General features: G+C 39.7%; 1 protein-coding gene across 1 annotated transcript in view; it reads left to right on the top strand.

The window, feature by feature from the left end:
• Positions 1–20,324, top strand: part of SEMA3E (semaphorin 3E) — a 222,632-nt gene that overhangs the window by 159,967 nt on the left and 42,341 nt on the right. Inside the window, exon 5 of the mRNA XM_037889249.2 lies at positions 8,697–8,790. Within this exon, the coding sequence (XP_037745177.1) occupies positions 8,697–8,790 (94 nt within the window). The remainder of the gene's footprint in view (positions 1–8,696; positions 8,791–20,324) is intronic.

Below are 20,324 nucleotides of genomic sequence, written 5' to 3'. Positions count from 1 at the left end.
CCACATGCACATGTCAACCCAAATAGCTTTAGCATATACAAGTATGGAAGATGCACAAGAAAAATGCACAGAGCAGCAAAATATAATTAGAGCTTCAAAGAGCCAGTGTCACTGAAGATTTGGAAAAACAACACTCTTCAAAACTGGTGACAGAGCAGGCAGCAGGAGATGGGGACTAACGAGGTGCCAAGTTACCATTAACTTCAAACTACATCCAGCAGCAAGGGGACGTTTCAAAACAGCACCAGGAAGGAACCAGTAAGAACTCATGTTTCAAAGCAGAAAGTCTAGTCTTTATCTTCCCTCCAAGTGTCAGTGGTGTGTGCCTGTCTGGTGGGATAATTAAATAGTGTATAGGTTTTTGTTCAGTCTCTTATCTAACTAAAACACACCAGTAAAGAAAGCAAGCACTCATCAATAGTTATACTGAAACAAAGTTGTTCGTTTCAAGGACGCCAGCTTTACTGGTTTACCAGTCATTAGATGAATCTCAATTTTAAAGTATCCGTAAATGAGCAGGTTTGTCATTTTTTTCACCTACACCTAAATAAACATAGGCGGATGGGAGACCTGCCATGGCCAGACTCAGTAGTCGAGGGGGTAAACCCTCACTGGAGAAACTGAGTCAGTGCTGAGTGTGCCTGTGGCATGGGTAAAGCATATCCAGGATCTGCTGGGAGTTGTTAGACACTGGCACAGCTAGGAAAGTTAGGGGCCACCACTTCCACTGAGATCAGGGAAATTGAAGCACAGCTGGATGGTTCTGGGGCCAAAACCTGCTGGGTGTAGTGAGTCATTGATACAGCTAGGTAAATAGCCGTGGGCCAGTACTCCACTGAGATCAGGACAAACTACTGGGAGCAGAGGAATCTCTGGAAAAGAGATCTGGTTTCACACCTTCGGGGGTAACAGATCCCTCTACTGACTAGGGTGATCCATATGGGTGTGACGCAACCACCTTGTGAAGTATGGATGTTAAAGAGGGGGAAAGGTGCCCCTTAGTCTATGGATTCAGGGGGAGTGAGAAGTGATGCCTGGAGAGTAGCCAGAGGCTAATCCTACTGCATAAATGGCAGGGGGAGAGGTGTGATACAGAGGCCCATTGATGGTTCACCACTCTGTGTCAACAAGTTTTGTCACGTTTGTTAAGTTTTAGGCTTAGAAGGCTTAAGGTTTGTTAAGTTTTAGGCTTAGAAGCATATTTTTACTTTTTCTTATGTATAGCCATTTCTATCTTTATTTCTTATGCCTGTTATCACTTAAACCTAGGTTCTTTGTTAATAAATTTGTTTTGCTTTTAACACAAACCATCTCAGCACTTTGGTTGAAGTGGAGGGTTTGTCAACCCCAGTTAAGTTAATAAGCTTTTGTGTATTGTCTCTTTAAAGGAGCAGCAAACTTAATTTCTCTGAGTTCAATTAGAGGGCTGGACACTGCAGAGAGATGTCTCTGGGGAGCTTGGGAATTAGGGTTCGCAGATTGTTACCTGCACAGTAAGGTTTTGGACTGAAGAGTTTGCTGACAAAGCAGACAAGATGGTGTGTCGGGGAGCTGACACACAGCTCAGCAGCAGCACTCTCACTTGTTGAGGCAGAGTAGGTAACAGTGACTTACAATTCTAGGGGTCCTCAGCGGAGGTCACACTGGTGTACTAGTCACTGGGTGAATCTCAACTTTAAAGTATCCTTAGATGGGCAGGTTTGTAATTATTTTTCCCATCATCTAAATGAAGTAGGACTGTCAAGCGATTAAAAAAGTTAATCGTGATTAATCGTGCTGTTAAACAATAATAGGATACCATTTATTTACATATTTTTGGATGTTTTCTACATTTTCAAATATATTGATTTCAGTTACAACACAGAATACGAAGTGTACCATGCTCACTTTCTATTAATTTTTATTACAAATATTTGCACTGTAAAAAACAGAAGAAATAGTATTTTTCAGTTCACCTAATACAAGTACTGTAGTGCAATCTCTTTGTCATGAAAGTTGAACTTACACATGTAGAATTATGTACAAAAAGTAACTGCATTCAAAAATAAAACAATGTAAAACTTTAGAGCCTACAAGTCCACTCAGTCCTACTTCAGCCAATCGATCAGACAAACAAGTTTGGTTACATTTGCAGGAGATAATGCTGCCGCTTCTTGTTTACAATGTCACCTGAAAGTGAGAACAGGTGTTCGCATGGCACTGTTGTAGCCGGCGTTGCAAGATATTTACATGCCAGATGTGCTAAAGATGCATATGTCCCTTCATGCTTCAACCACCATTCCAGAGGACAAGTGTCCATGCTGATGAAGGGTTCTGCTCGATAATGATACAAAGCAGAGCGGCCCAACACATGTTCATTTTCATCATCTGAGTCAAATGCCATCAGCAGAAGGTTGATTTTTTTTTTTGGTGGTTCGGGTTCTGTAGTTTCCGTATTGGAGTGTTGCTCTTTTAAGACTCTTGAAAACATGCTCCACACCTCATCCCTTTCAGATTTTGGAAGACACTTCAGATTCTTAAACCTTGGGTCGAGTGCTGTAGCTATTTTTAGAAATCTCACATTGGTACTGTGACGGGTTGGATCACAGAAACCCCCTTGAAACTGCCAACTGATGTCCCAAGACTACTTCTTCCTCTGCTTTCCCTGCCAGCTTGGGACTCCAGCATCCTGTCTTGTTGAGCCAGACACGCCAGTCTACTCCAGCACAGACCCAGGGTCTGAACCACGGGCCCGAAAGCTACAGACTTAACTGAAAGCAGCTTAAGAAATGTTCCTGTCTTTAACACTCAGATGCCCAACTCCCAATGGGGTCCAAACCCCAAATAAATCCGTTTTACCCTGTATAAAGTTTATACAGGGTAAACTCATACATCGTTCGCCCTCTATAACACTGATAGAGAGATATGCACAGCTGTTTCCACCCCCTTCCCCCCGCCCCCAGGTATTAATACATACTCTGGGTTAATTAATAAGTAAAAAGTGATTTTATGAAATACAGAAAGTAGGATTTAAGTGGTTCCAAGTAGTAACAGACAGAACAAAGTGAATTACCAAGCAAAATAAAATAGAACACGCAAGTCTATGTCTAAGAAAACTCAATACAGATAAAAACCTCACCCTTAGAGGAATTCCAGTAAGCTTCCTTTTACAGACTAGTCTCCTTCTAGTCTGGGTCCAGCAATCACTCACCGTCCCTGTAGTTACTGTCCTTTGTTCCAGTTTCTTTCAGGTATCCTTGGGGGTGGAGAGGCTATCTCCTTAGCCAGCTGAAGACAAAATGGAGGGGTCTCCCCGGGGTTTAAATAGACTTTCTCTGGTGAGTGGACATCCCTCACTCCCCCTGTGTAGAATCCCAGCTACAATATGGAGTTTTGGAGTCACACGGCCCAGTCCCATGTCCATGCATGGCTCAGAACTTACAGGTAGCAGCCATGGGTCACATGCTACCTTGAACATCCTCAAATAGACTTCTTATGTGGATTGGAGCATTCCAAGATCCATTGTCTCTTAAGTGCTTCTTGATTGGGCACTTAATTTGCACATTATTTTCTCAAGAAGAACAGGAGTACTAGTGGCACCTTAGAGACTAACAAATTTATTTGAGCATAAGGTTCTGTGGGCTACAGCCCACTTCATCAGATGCATAGAATGGAACATATAGTAAGAAGATACATGAAAAGGTGGAAGTTGCCATACCAACTCTAAGAGGCTAATTAATTAAGATGAGCTATTATCAGCGGGAGAAAAAAAACTTTTGTAGTGATAATCAAGATGGCCCATTTCAAACAGTTGACAAGAAAAACTACTGTGCTAATAAGTGATGGTGACATAAATACCACCCTATACCAGAAACCTACTGACTGCTATACTTACCTACATGCCTCCAGCTTCCATCCAGACCACACCACATGATCCATTGTATACAGCCAAACTCTTCGATACAACCACATTTGCTCTAATCCCTGAGACAGAGACAAACACCGACAAGATCTCTATCAAGCATTCTTAAAACTACAATACCCACCTGCTGAAGTGAAAAAAACAGATTGACAGAGCCAGAAGAGTACCCAGAAATCACCTACTACAGGACAGGCCCAACAAAGAAAATAACAGAACGCCACTAGCCGTCACCTTCAGCCCCCAACTAAAACCTCTCCAGCGCATCATCAAAGATCTACAACCTATCCTGAAAGACGATCCCTCACTCTCACAGATCTTGGGAGACAGACCAGTCCTCGCTTACAGACAGCCCCCCAACCTGAAGCAAATACTCACCAGCAACCACACAACAAAAACACTAACCCAGTAACCTATCCTTGCAACAAAGCCCGATGCCAACTCTGTCCACATATCTATTCAAGTGACACAATCATAGGACCTAATCACATCAGCCACACCATCAGGGGTCATTCACCTACACATCTACCAATGTGATGTATGCCATCATGTGCCAGCAATGCCCCTCTGCCATGTACATTGGCCAAGCCAGACAGTCTCTACACAAAAGAATAAATGGACACAAATCTGCCATCAGGAATCATAACATTCAAAAACCAGTAGGAGAACACATCAACCTCTCCGGTCACTCAGTAACAGACTTAAAGGTGGAAATTTTGGAACAGAAAAGCTTCAAAAACAGACTCCAATGAGAAACTGATTAATTGAAATTAATTTGCAGACTAGATACCATTAACCTGGGCTTGAATAGAGATTGGGAGTGGCTGGATCATTACACAAATTGAATCTATTTCCCCATGTTAAGTATCCTCACACCTTCTTGTCAACTGTCTGAAATGGGCCATCTTGATTATCACTACAAAAGTTTTTTTTTCTCCTGCTGATAATAGCTCATCTCTTAGAGTCGGTATGGCAACTTCCACCTTTTCATGTTCTCTGTCCGTATATATATCTTCTTATTATATGTTCCATTCTATGCATCTGATGAAGTGGGCTGTAGCCCACGGAAGCTGATGCTCAAATAAATTTGTTAGTCTCTAAGGTGCCACAAGTACTCCTGTTCTTTTTGCGGATACAGACTAACACGGCTGCTACTCTGAAACCTTTCTCAAGAAGCTGACCAAATGCTTTACAAAGACTACTTAAAAATCGAGCCAGTACACAGCCAATATTCATAACTTCAAATACAAAAATGATACATGCATACAAATAGGATTAATAGATTCAGTAGATCATAACCTTTACAGAGATATGTTACATGGCATATGTAGCATAAAACATATTCTAATTATGTCATATATACATTCATAAGCATATTTCCATAAAGTCTTATGGGGGGCACCGTCACAGGTACCTTCTTTGCATTTTGTCAGATCTGCAGTGAAAGTGTTCATAAAATGAATAACGTGCTGGGTCATCATCCGAAACTGCTATAACATGAAATATATGGCAGAATGAAGGAAAAACACAGAGCAGGAGACATACAATTCTCCCTCAAGGAGTTCAGTCACAAATTTAATTAACACATTATGTTTTTAACAAGCTTCATCAGCATGGAAGCACCTCCTCTGGAATGGTGGCTGAAGCATGAAGGGGCATATACATGTTTAGCATATCTGGCATGTAAATACCTTGCAATTCCAGCTTCAAAAATGCCATGCAAATGCCTCTTCTCACTTTCAGGTGACATTGTAAATAAGGAGCTGGTAGCATTATCTCCCGTAAATGTAAACAAACTTGTTTGTGTCTTAGCGATTGGCTGAAAAAGAACTAGGACTGAGTGGACTAGTGGGCTCTAAAGTTTTACATTGTTTTGTTTTTGAGTGCAGTTATGTAACAAAAAAATTCTGCATTTAGAAGTTGCACTTTCATGATAAAGACTTTGCACTACAGTACTTGTATGAGGTGAATTGAAAAATGCTATTTCTTTTGTTTCTTTTTTACAGTGATAATATTTGTAATAAAAATAATAATATAAAGTGAGGACTGTACACTTTATATTCTGTGTTGTAATTCAAATCAATATATCTGAAAATGTAGAAAAACATCCAAATATATTTAATAAATTTCAATTGGTAGTCTATTGTTTAACAGTGTGATTAAAACTGTGATTAATCATGATTAATTTTTGTAATCGTGATTAATTTTTTTGAGTTAATCACATGAGTTAAGTGCGATTAAGCAACAGCCCTAAAATAAACCTAGTTGGATGGGCGATGTTCAATGTAAAAAAATACTTTCTTCTGGGGCAACTAATTGAAAATGGACAATAAATGACTAATACGGAGAAAACAGCTGGACATGGGAAAATGTTAGGGGGTCTCAATTGACCTCAGAGGATCTATTCCTTCCATTGCAAACACTTCAACAACTGTATAATCTACCTGGTGAAAATGGTATTTCCTGAAGCTTAAACATCTTTTGAAGGACATATTCAATCCACAGGCAGTGGAACTGCCAGAAATCCAGAGTTTCTGTTGTTCTGAAGAGAGCTCCCTAGGTTTTCCAGACCAGTTGTAGCCTCTTAAGAGTTCCTGGCCCAAGTGACTCTCCCTAATTTAGATTATCTGTGCTGGGCCTGGAACAAAAAAATGTATATAAACCTGAGCCCTAGCCAATGGGGAAATGCCTTGCATTAAAAATTCTTTTGTTGATATATGATTAAGGCTGATCCAGCAGAAAATTATATTTCATTCACACTGGTCTCCACATAAGTTACAGTGCTTGGGTTTTCCCAACACAGACTGCTTCTGGAGATGTAGGTCTCCTGGAGCCCTGCTGGCTCATGTGTTTTGCGACGGTCCCAGGATCCAGTCTTTCAGGTTAGAAGTAGATAGGAGGATTAATATGATGATGGGTACAGTCTTAGAAATTACTTTCCAGAACTGTGTTTTGGAATATATCCCAACATCTTGGAAACTCTCTTGCTCTTGGAAAGCTTGTTTCTATAGTGCACTGCTTGTAGACAAATGGCTTATATTGCTTTGATGGAAGAGCAGATTGCTTCCAGGGATAGAAGCTTGGCAGAGAGAGCTGGCTGGCTGGCAACTACAGAGTGAGTAACATTTCGAGAAGATGGGCCTTAGGCAAATTTGAAAAGATTCAGTCTAACTTTGTACAGGCCTTGATTAATCTCTAGAGGATGAGAACCGAAATGTCACTCTCATTACCCTCTCTCTTCCCTCTCCTCCCCCCACCGCTCTGTTTTCTGCCCTCCCATTCTTTTATCTTGCTGTCCCTTTTAAAAACCTTTACTTCTTTAGCTCCCTTTTTTGCGTGGTTTTACATCTACCCAAACAGCTGACATACATGTGTACCACCAACCTAAAACTGAGATGAGTTCACCAAGCAGAAGGATTGAATTTATACAAAAAGAAAAGGAGTACTTGTGGCACCTTAGAAACTAACAAATTTATTTGAGCATAAGCTTTCGTGAGCTACAGCTCACTTCATCGAATGCATTGTGAGCTGTAGCTCACGAAAGCTTATGCTCAAATAAATTTGTTAGTTTCTAAGGTGCCGCAAGTCCTCCTTTTCTTTTTGCGGATACAGACTAACACGGCTGCTACTCTGAAACCTGAATTTATACAGTATGCTGAAATAAATAATATGGTTTCATATACTTGTTTGATGAGTGAATCTGTAACACAGAACTGGCATTGCTGGAATATATGGTATCATATATATTTATAATACAAATTCTTGATGATTGTACTATGTATATTTTGGCAATCTAATTGTCATAACTGTACTTTCTCCTCCTCTCCCCGCTTATTTTTGATGGGGAAAATTTTAATAATACATAAATTTTAAAAAAGGTTTCCAATTAACACAGTAATCACATACCCCGCAAAAGAGACAGAGGACAACTAGATACTTCGATATTTATCTACCATTTGTTCAACACTCAGACAAAATACACTCATCCGCCAAAAACCAGCACACCTGTCCAATTATTTTCAATATTAACATTTGATAGACACGCCTAGTTTGTTAAATATGTGTAAACAGAGATTTCACTCAATCTATAAAATCACCAAAAACAGCATGTCTTGGGTAACGTAAAGGTGCACACTCTGTAATAAAGGTAACACCCTATTAAATGAGCTGAGGATTATATTACTGTTTAACGTTTCTCTAAGCAAAAGCTCACTGTTGTAATGAACATTGTTTTGGCTCTGATATTTACATGGCAAAGATTTGTTAACACTTCATAAATAAATAAATAGTTTTAAAAATATTTTCTTCTTTTCCAAGACTAATTTTGGAGTACGTCTGCAACATAAATCACATCACATGTCCTGAACATTTTAATCAAAGATTCATTCCTAAAACTTCCTAGTACAAAGAAGACACACAGTAGCCTCAAATTTATGCTCCATTTATTATGCCATCTTATCTAGAGAGGACAAATGCATTTCTTTGCTAAATAGTTATTGAATATTTAGATAATTTTAGAGGAGAGAGGGAAATTTCCCCTCACTATGCCCATACAAATGAATCACTGATTCTAATACATGCATATTTCAGTAAATGTTGCAGTGTAGTATGCATGCAAAGGTGTTTTGTGGAAATCAAAGAATCTTTATAACAAATTTATTAGTGAACAATGGTAACCTTATTTTCTCCACACAGAAAAAGTCAATTCAGTTCAGAGATATCAAACACATTAAAGCTAATCTTTTATTCTTTTATTTTAATGTAGTATTTATGCTGTTTTCTGTGACTTTCTTTAAAGGATCACCTATTTCAACTGGACTGGCACAAATTTGAGAGAGGACGAGGCAGGTGCCCTTTTGATCCCAGCTCCTCCTTCATCTCAACTTTAATTGGTAATGAACTTTATGTCTCAATCTGCAAGGTGCTGTCAAACTGTCTTTCTGAGTCTCTTTCGTCAGCTCTCCTAGGTGTTATCAGTATTTCTCTACAGCCTTTGGCATGTCAGACTTACTTCTATCAGTGATGCCCACATTAATATTACATTCCAGACAGTGTTAATTTGAGCAAGTGCATCTCAGACGAGTGAGCAGATGTTATATTTCATGTGCTGTTCTACAAACATAACTGATTGTCACTTATTGTCAAAGATTCATTCCTAAAACTTTCTAATACAAAGATTTTATATACACAGAGAACATGAAACAATGGGTGTTACCATACAGACTGTAACAAGAGTGATCAGGAAAGATGAGCTATTTCCAGCAGGAGAGTGGGGGGGGGGGTACCTTTTGTAGTATTAATCAAGGTGGGCCATTTCCAGCATTTTACAAGAACAGTAGGAGGGGAAATAAACAAGGCGAAATAGTTTTACTTTGTGTAATGACACATCTACTCCCAGTCTTTATTCAAGCCTAAGTTAATTGTATCCAGTTTGCAAATTAATTCCAATTCAGCAGTCTCTCTTTGGGGTCTGCTCAGCCTCGACCTCATCAACCTTAGCCTGGACCAGTCCACACAAGAGATCCACTTCCTGGACACGACAGTGCTAATAAGCGATGGTCACATAAACACCACCCTATACCAGAAACCTACTGACCGCTATACTTACCTACATGCCTCCAGCTTTCACCCAGACCACACCACAGGATCCATTGTCTACAGCCAAGCTCTACGATACAACCGCATTTGCTCCAATCCCTCAGACAGAGACAAACACCTACAAGATCTCTATCAAGCATTCTTACAACTACAATACCCACCTGCTGAAGTGAAGAAACAGATTGACAGAGCCAGAAGAGTACCCAGAAGTTACGTACTATAGGACAGGCCCAACAAAGAAAATAACAGAACGCCACTAGCCATCACCTTCAGCCCTCAACTAAAACCTCTCCAACACATCATCAAGGATCTGCAACCTATCCTGAAGGATGACCCATCATTCTCACAGAACTTGGGAGACAGGACTGGCCTTGCTTACAGACAGCCCCCCAACTTGAAGCAAATACTCACCAGCAACCATACACCACACAACAAAAACACTAACCCAGGAACCTATCCTTGCAACAAAGCCCGTTGCCAACTGTGACCATATATCTATTCAGGGGACACCATCATAGGGCCTAATCACATCAGCCACACTATCAGAAGCTCGTTCACCTGCACATCTACCAATGTGATATATGCCATCATGTGCCAGCAATGCCCCTCTGCCATGTACATTGGCCAAACTGGACAGTCTCTACGTAAAAGAATGGACACAAATCAGACGTCAAGAATTATAACATTCAAAAACCAGTCGGAGAACACTTCAATCTCTTTGGTCACTCGTTTACAGACCTAAAAGTGGCAATTCTTCAACAAAAAAACTTCAAAAACAGACTCCAAGGAGAGACTGCTGAATTGGAATTAATTTGCAAGCTGGATACAATTAACTTAGGCTTGAATAAAGACTGGGAGTGGATGTGTCATTACACAAAGTAAAACTATTTCCCCTTGTTTATTTCCCCTCCTACTGTACTTGTAAAGTGCTGGAAATGGCCCACCTTGTTTATCCTACAAAAGGTTCCCCCCCCACCCCCGCTTTCCTTCTGGTAATAGCTCACCTTTCCTGATCACTCTTGTTACAGTCTGTATGGTTTCAGAGTAACAGCCGTGTTAGTCTGTATTCGCAAAAAGAAAAGGAGTACTTGTGGCACCTTAGAGACTAACCAATTTGTTTGAGCATAAGCTTTCGTGAGCTACAGCTCACTTCATCGGATGCACCCATTGTTTCATGTTCTCTGTGTATATAAAATCTCCCTATTATATTTTCCACTGTATGCATCCGATGAAGTGAGCTGTAGCTCACGAAAGCTTATGCTCTAATAAATTTGTTAGTCTCTAAGGTGCCACAAGTACTCCTTTTCTTTTTATGGATACAGACTAACACGGCTGCTACTCTGAAACCTGTCATTCTGGAGATAGTTTTGTGTTGTCCTGTTTTTCTTGATGTTTTCAGTTTACATTTCAGTGGCATAAAATTTGTGGATTTTAATATTTTTTTGTTGTTTACCTCAAACACCAAATCTCAGTTTGTCCAGAGGAGGAGGGGTGTTAATAGACTGTACCATCTTGAACTAAAATCAGAAAGCTGATCCCTAGTATCACAAAGGTACTTACCGTGAGTGGATTATATTCAGATACTATGTACACGTATCGCTTCACTTCAACATATTATTTTGGTGAGATTTCCCTCCAATTCATGTAAAATCCTTGAAGTTACTTTTGTTCAGCAAAATCTAACATATTGTAATGCATTCCCAGTATCATTCATCACAGCTCAAATAACTTCATATTTAGTGGTTGTATAGACATGGAAGATGCAGAAAAAATATTTTGGCTGACTTCCCCATGCCCCATGAAGTACGGTTGAGTATGGGTTTTTCACACACTCTTCTTCTGTCTGTGTTTCAACCATTTAATAATCATTTAATGATCACACAGTGAGATCTGCATAGGTATAGGGGTCCACCTGCACAGAGCGTAACCGTAGGATTGGAGCTTTGCAGTCCGGTTCTGCAGTTCTCAGTCTTTACTCAGGCAAAACTAAGAAAATAAATTAGATTTGATTCTGCTCGAACTGCGAGATCAATGTGAGTTTTATTATTGTTTGAAATGGAAGTCAGATTGTGTCCTGATTGAGCACTTCATGCCAGGGCATAAGGTACTTAGCCTTCATGCCTGGATCTTGGAAAAAAGCAGTTTGGGGTACATCTACACAGCATTTTAAAACCCAGGAGTCTCAGAGCCTGGGTCCGCAGACAAGGGCTCCCACGACAGCAGCTGTGTAGACAGGCTTGAGCTTAGGCTCTGAAACCTGAAGAGGGGGTGGGTTTCAGAACCTGAGCTCCAGCCCAAGTGACCACCTTTACACTACTGTTTTTAGCACTGTAGAACAAGTCCCGTAAGCCTGAGTCTGTAGACCTGGGCTCTGAGACTGGCTGCTGTGGATTCTGAAATGCAGTGGGCCGTATTCTTATAGGTCCCATTCTAGAAGCTCTTCATGTGCCGAATTTTCCTTGAAGTCAATTGATGTTCCACAAATGCATGGTTTGTAGGATCTGACTCCTAAGAGCCTGTAATGTTTTTGTATCAGTGGACAAATGATCTCACCATTTTCTACTAAGCAGTATGAAAGTTTCCTAAAAACTTTAGGTTCACCAGGAATTTGTTTTATGTTAAGAATCAGATTAACTTTTCTAGGAGAAAGTCTTCCTTTCAATGCAAATATAGCCAGCTTGTCTACATTCTTACAAATCTTTGTGAGGAAATGCTGTATTCTTAAAAAGTCATACAGCAGCTCAAGGAACCTATCCTTGATGTTATTTAAAAAAAGTACTTTTCTGAGGGTATAAAGTTCTTAAAGGTATACATATTTATATATTTTCTGTTATTTAAGGGGCTCTCGTATTCATAGTGAAGGGAAACGGCAAACACTAGAAGACTATGTTTTAATGTGATTTTTTTTTACCTCTTTGAGGCCTACAGTGGAGCAACCACAGAAGACATAACACTTGGCAAATGAACAGAATGAATTCTTAGGGCATCTCATGAGATCATGTATTGTAGCTGTTTGGGTTTGTGGCACACGGTTGACAGTTTGGGGGGGATTTGTCTGGAGGACAATGAGAAGTGTAGAAACAAGCATTGTAGCCATTAATAGATAACTGTTTGTGTGGATGGCACCAAAGCAGCAAGAGTGAAAGGCTGGACTATTGCTATGTCCAAGCAGAACAAATAAAGGGTAATCTTTGGATCAGATAAGGCAACAGGAAGATTAGTATTGTATGAGAAAACAGGCTAAGACTTACTCAGCCTAAGAAGACTTTAGCCGTTTAGCTGTACATGGAGCATTCAGCCATAAAAGGAGATACGAGATAAAGAAAATAAGAGGATGAATGAGGGCCTAGCCACAGGCCCTTGAGTACCATATTTGTGTGCTGGCACCCAGCTTTCACCAAACATACGCCAAAGAGGCTTGTGCATCTGAGCACCATGACCAAGGGATTCTGGCTCATTTCACGTGAGAGTAGGGGCTTTTCTTGTCCATTCCTTCTTTCTTGCCCCCTTTATCTAGTATTGGATTTGGCACCTCACTAGACAAGCTAGTGTGTGCTTGAAGAACCATCTGCCCAGCAGAAGGGCTGGTCCTCAACACCAGCACTGGCTGGCAAGAGTGTAAACCCAGGGGGGTTTTTTATTCATCCCAGATGAAGAACGAATATATTGTCATATGGCTTTGTAACAAGGGAAAAGGAAGTTGTAAATAGAGAAATAAGTAAGATTTTCAAAAGCACCTAAATGACTTAGGTGCCTAAGTCTTATTAAAAGTCAATGGGAGTTAGGCTCCTAATTAACTAGGGCCGAGATCTTCAAAGATATTTAGGAATCTAACTCCTACTGATTTTAATAGGAGTTAGGCACCTAATATGGAGAAGATGGACATAAGTCACTTTTAAAAATGGGACTTAGGTGCTTTTGAACATTTACCCAAAGGCTTTTAACAAACCATAAGCTTAACCCAATTCCCTTTTTTATTTTAAATCTCTTTTGAAGGCTTTGAAATCTGTTTCCATCTTTGTAGCCTGCGGGCTTCCTGCCACCACCAAACCCTCCATTCTTTTGAGACCTCCGTCTAAATTTCATATTACTCCCATTTTGGTTTATTATAATTTGTTTTTAAGCAGGAATCCAGCATCCTTCCCAATGGGCTGAACAAAATGACTTTAAAGTTTTATGTACCTACCTCTTTAAGTGTGCATTTTCAGTTCTGTCCTACTCAAACCCATCACCATGGTATCTGACCATTTATTTTGTGCCCATCACAGTGGCATCTGAATGCTTTACAAATTTAAGTCCATATTATTGTTCTGAATAAAGACCTGCATTTTCTTTTCTCTCCCATAGTCTAAAGTTGAGCTAAATTGTTTAGAATGTCACTTCTTTATTCTATCCTTCTATTGCTCTCTCTTTCACTCAGTTGTTCTCTTTCCCATTCCAAGAACAGGCATAAAAAACCAGAGGGATCATTATCTGAATGGATTTTCCTAGATAGAAAATAGACATTAAAATCTAGTGTAAATTTATCACAGCTTGCTCATAAAGTATTAGATATATCAAAAATTATAGGCCTAAACTGTTTTATCAGCCACTGTGGTCTTAGTCAATCAGCCTGAGTGATTTATTACAGAGCTGCTTTGACTATTGAAAGCATATGGGATGATAGGGGGATTTTTGTATTGTTCTGTTTTTAGAAAATTGGTCCAAGAGTTTTGTATGGAATTTTTCTAACCATTTACATTTTATGCCACATCTCTGCAGCTGAACATTTATTCTGTTTCCTTATGCGGACAATATGTGACAAGTTTAATCATTCAGAATAGAATTTTCATCACAAGCTACTTTACCATCTGGTTAGATGACCTGTCATAAAACTCAATAAAATGTGGGATATTCAGTTTTAAAGCCAAGTCAGGAACTATGATTTTGTTGAACCAGGATTTTTAATTGAAGGGCTGAAATACACAAGCTTTTCTTTTGACCTAAGTAAACCTATTTAAATCTGATTTTAGTCATACATATTGCAAATGATCTTCCAGATTTAACCATTTCTAAACTTTAGAATACTTGCCATTGGGGTGCTTTGCCTTTTTATTCAAAAGAGAGTCAGATCACTTCAAATGCAAAAGTTATAGCTTAGCAGCTCCATAAAAAGGAGTACTACTAATGGTAACTCTTAATATTTCCATTGTTTTACTACTTTCACTTCAAATTACTCATACCAAAAACATCACCAACAACGGAAGCACAGCCATTTCTGAGGTAGAAATAGCCTATCTATTCTAAACTTGCAGTAATTTTAAGAGAATTGGAAAATAATATTCGTTTGATATTACATGAAGGGTTCAACTAAAAGGAATGTTGCAACCTTGTGCTGGAATTTGGCACCCTTTTAACCTTGGGTTATACCTGTACTCTTAGGAGAATTGTCGTGGGATATGGTCATGTGTTTTGTGTCACATCAAAGATGAGATCTTCATCACGACACTGCCCTCTATCAATTTGCTGGGATATTGCATTATTGATAACTGTGAGGATACCTGCATTGTTTCTTTTAAAATGTAGCAAAAAGCCAGGCAAGAGGGAGATTGGTGAAGTTTCCAGGTAACATCTCTGTAAGGAATCAGAGAGAGAGAGTAGCTTTGGAGACAGCACTCCTGATATCTAAAAAAGTTTCTTGTTCAGTGTTAGAAGAAAAGGATTTTGTGCTTAGAATCATAGAATCATAGAATATCAGGGTTGGAAGGGACCCCAGAAGGTCATCTAGTCCAACCCCCTGCTCGAAGCAGGACCAATTCCCAGTTAAATCATCCCAGCCAGGGCTTTGTCAAGCCTGACCTTAAAAACCTCTAAGGAAGGAGATTCTACCACCTCCCTAAGTAACGCATTCCAGTGTTTCACCACCCTCTTAGTGAAAAAGTTTTTCCTAATATCCAATCTAAACCTCCCCCATTGCAACTTGAGACCATTACTCCTCGTTCTGTCATCTGCTACCATTGAGAACAGTCTAGAGCCATCCTCTTTGGAACCCCCTTTCAGGTAGTTGAAAGCAGCTATCAAATCCCCCCTCATTCTTCTCTTCTGCAGACTAAACAATCCCAGCTCCCTCAGCCTCTCCTCATAAGTCATGTGCTCTAGACCCCTAATCATTTTTGTTGCCCTTCGCTGGACTCTCTCCAATTTATCCACATCCTTCTTGTAGTGTGGGGCCCAAAACTGGACACAGTACTCCAGATGAGGCCTCACCAGTGTCGAATAGAGGGGAACGATCACGTCCCTCGATCTGCTCGCTATGCCCCTACTTATACATCCCAAAATGCCATTGGCCTTCTTGGCAACAAGGGCACACTGCTGACTCATATCCAGCTTCTCGTCCACTGTCACCCCTAGGTCCTTTTTCGCAGAACTGCTGCCTAGCCATTCGGTCCCTAGTCTGTAGCGGTGCATTGGATTCTTCCATCCTAAGTGCAGGACCCTGCACTTATCCTTATTGAACCTCATCAGATTTCTTTTGGCCCAAACCTCCAATTTGTCTAGGTCCTTCTGTATCCTATCCCTCCCCTCCAGCGTATCTACCACTCCTCCCAGTTTAGTATCATCCGCAAATTTGCTGAGAGTGCAATCCACACCATCCTCCAGATCATTTATGAAGATATTGAACAAAACCGGCCCCAGGACCGACCCCTGGGGCACTCCACTTGACACCGGCTGCCAACTAGACATGGAGCCATTGATCACTACCCGTTGAGCCCGACAATCTAGCCAGCTTTCTACCCACCTTATAGTGCATTCATCCAGCCCATACTTCCTTAACTTGCTGACAAGAATACTGTGGGAGACCGTGTCAAAAGCTTTGCTAAAGTCAAGAAACAATACATCCACTGCTTTCCCTTCATCCACAGAACCAGTAATCTCATCATAAAAGGCGATTAGATTAGTCAGGCTTCTTTACCATTGTCACTTGAAACAAAATCAGTTCTGCATTATCCTCTTTTTTGCACATTTTTGAAACTTTTACACTTTTTTGCTTAGAAGCACACAATCCTGTTGTCCTGAGTTGTCAGACAAAATTTCAGTTGCTTTCTAGGACTGCAGAAATTGTCCCTTAATTTGTTATTTCTAATTAAAAGCACTCCAGAGCAAAGCCTAACTTGATATTAATGAGATAAAAAACAGAAGATACCATTAGACACGTTAGATAGTGTGCAATGCATGTATCTTCTCTAGTGAGATAAACTACACCCACTCAACTGGGACCACACCAAAATCAGATTCAAACATTTGTTACACAGTCTACCTAAAGGCTATATGCTGTCAAAGCCTTGTTTGCTGGTTAGAAGCAGATTAGTGTGAATATTTTAGAAAGTCAAGCAAGAAAATGCATCATTTCCCTATACACACTATAACATTTTACAGGTAGTTATGTTAATCATGTGAATAAATTGTTTTGGCACATCCTAAAAAGTTTACAGTAACGGACTGTAATGTATATGTGATCTTAAAGCAATGAGAATCTCATTATTGAAGTTTAAAGAATCCTAATGCTGCATCTGTTTATTCCTCATTCAGAAAATGTACATTAGAGAAGCGAGCAATGTTGGCTTTACCCTGGATTCCATCTGCACCTAAAATTCTTAGGGAATTTTGAATGTACTAGGAATGCAGAATTCAGCCCTCTTTTTTCAAATAGCAGAATTTCCTTTCCATGTATGAAACTCTTCATCAAAAATTATTTTTAACCTAACCATTGGAGCAACTTACCAAGGTTTGTAGATTCTCCACCACAGATAATTTTTAAATCCACATTGGATTTTTTTTTTCTAAAAGATATGCTCTAGTTCAGGGATCGGTAACCTTCGGCACGTGGCACATCAGGGTAATCCGCTGGCAGGCCACGAGACATTTGGTTTACGTTGACCATCCGCAAGCACGGCCCCCCGCAGCTCCCAGTGGCCGAGGTTCGCCATTCCCAACCAATGGGTGCTGCAGGGACCAGGCCTGCGGACAGTCAACGTAAACAAAATGTCTTGTGGCCTGCCAGCAGATTACCCTGATGGGCTGCGTGCTGAAGGTTGCCGACCCCCACTCTAGTTCAAACAGTAAATAATTCAGGGGGTCCTGCTTTTTTTATGGGAGATCAGACTAGATTCCACAATGGTTCTTCTGCCATTATAATCTATGAATCTGTGAGTTGCGTCATTGTTAACATGTTCTGAAATGTTTTCCCTGTGAAGTAAGCTATCACGGCCCACTAATCCAAGCTCCTATTGCTTTCCCCTGATTTCCCTGATGAATCTTCTTGATATGGAATCAATAGTTTGAGCTATTAGACAAGCAAATAGTCAAGAAAAAAGAGAGAAGATATTTATTTGGTTAATCTGTTCCCTACTTTATATAATTACTGTGCTTACAGAAACACTATGTTTGTGCAAATTTACAGAAAGACAGTAGATGGGGCACTAAGCTGGGAGTCAGAAGTTCTATTTTGGGTTCTGCCCTGATTTAGTGGAAAGTACAAGCAATTAACTCTTTGTCCTCCAGTTTGAAATGAGATGCCTGATGATATTTACTGTCCTTTGTAAAATGCTTTGAGATCTACAAAAGAACTCTGTATAAGCCTTATTCAAAGACAATGCAAAAATCTGCCATTGACTTCAGTGGCCTTTGCATCAGATCCTAAAAGAGCTGAATGTTGTTATTAAGGAAAGTGGAGAGCAAAATTAGAAAAAACATAAGAAACTTATAAATTAAGGTTACAGAAGGAACAACCATCCTGCATGTCCTGTATTTTTTTAATTATATAAATCCTGTAACATAAACAGGGAATATATTAATCTACATTCTTAACTAAAAAATAAGAATGGAAACTACTACTTATTATAAGTGCAAAATGACAGCAGGGATGATTAATTATGGAAATTTATCAGCATTTTGAGACATTTGTGATTCATTCTGTATAACCTTAAAGTTGCATTCAGGTAAGTTTTGTTTTTTGTGGATTTTTTTGTTTTGTTTTTTGTTTGTTTTTGGAGGCGCAGTTTGCATTTCATTTTCTTGAATTTTTTTTTCCTAGAAAAGAGAAACATGGAATTGTCTTTTGTGCTCCCACTTAAACTTTGATGATCACCTTTCTTTGAACTTAATGGGATGTAGAAGGAATGCTGTAACCTATTAAGTAAAATCTGCCAAATTGACTTCAGCAAAGTAAAGGCTTCAGGCTTGGATCCATATTTTTGTCTGGAGAAGGCAGGCAGTGTTAACAGTTCTTTAATTAATAAAATCTCTCTCTCTCTCTCTCTCTCTCTCTCTCTCTCTCTCTCTTAAAACACAAATCCTGCCCCAAGCATAGATTTTACCCTGAAAAGGGAAAAGTGACAGACACTGCACAAAGTTTGACTTGATACTGCACAACGTTTTGATTAAAAAACTAGAACTATATAAAATTAACATGGCACAATTAAATCGATTACAAGCTGACCAACTGACAGGCCTCAAAATGTAATTGTTAATGGAGAATCATCATCAAGCAGATGTGTTTCTAGTGGGATATGGCAAGAATTAGTTCTTGGCCCTATGCTATTTTACATTTATATCTGTGACCTAGAAGAAAAAATAAACTCATCCCTGATAAAGTTTGCAGATGACATAAAAATTGGGGGAATGGTAAGTAATGAAGAGGGCAAGTCACTGGTATTGAGAGATCTGGATCACTTGGTAAGCTGGGTGCAAGAAAACAAGAAGTGTTTTAAATAGCTAAATGTAAATGGATACATGTAGGAACAAAGAATGTAGGCCATACTTACAGGATGGGGGGCTCTATCCTGGGATGCAGTGACTCTGAAAAAGATGTGGGGGTCATGGTGGATAATCAGCTGCACATGAGCTCCCAGTGCAACGCTGTGGCCAAAGGGGCTAATGTGGATCTTAGGATACAAAACAGGGGAATCTTGAGTAGGACTAGAGAGATTATTTTACTTCCATATTTGGCACTGGTGCGATCACTGCTGTGTCCAGTTCTGGTGTCCACAATTCAAGAAGGATGTTGATAAATTGGAGAGGGTTCAGAGAAGAGCCCCATGTGTTACAGGGATAGAATCTAGGAGCTCAATCTATTTGGCGTAACAAAGCGAAGGTTAAGGGGTGACTTGATCACAGTCTATAAGTAGCTGCATGAGGAACAAATATATCATAGTGGGCTCTTCAGACTAGCAGAGAGAGGTATAACGTGATTCAGTGTCTGGAAGTTGAAGCTAGACAAATTCAGATGGGAAATAGGGAGTAAATTTTTAACACTGAGGGCAATTAACTATTGGAATAATTTACCAAAGGTAATGGTGGATTTTTCATAATTGACAGTTTTTAAATCAAGATTGGATGTTTTTCTAAAAGATATGATCTGGGAATTATTTTGGGAAGTTCTATGGCCTGTGTTATCCAAGAGGTCAGACTAGATTATGATCCCTCTGGCCTTGGAATCTATGATTCTAAGTCCAGTAGAGACTTTGCTATTGAATTTACATGGAAGGTGCTGACATACTATGCGGTTGGGCGGCAGTATAAAACCCTGAGATAGAGATAGGAGAGCACTACATTAATATGCACTGTGATAGCGGAATCTTCACAACAGGGGGATAAAAAAGTAGAAATCTGAGCCAGAATTTCAAACTTGGAGGCATCAGGTCAGTACCTAAATCTATTTTTGAGGGTGCTTTGTACATATGAAAACCTGGCCATTTATTTTGATGCCATAATATGATTTTAAAGGCTTGATACAAAGCCTATTGATGTCAGTGGGACAAGAGAGAAAACAGAAAATCCATGAATACCA

This window comes from Chelonia mydas, chromosome 1 (genome assembly GCF_015237465.2).
Source record: "Chelonia mydas isolate rCheMyd1 chromosome 1, rCheMyd1.pri.v2, whole genome shotgun sequence".
NCBI classification, from domain to species: Eukaryota; Metazoa; Chordata; order Testudines; family Cheloniidae; genus Chelonia; species Chelonia mydas.
This window is presented reverse-complemented; position numbering and strand designations above follow the sequence as displayed.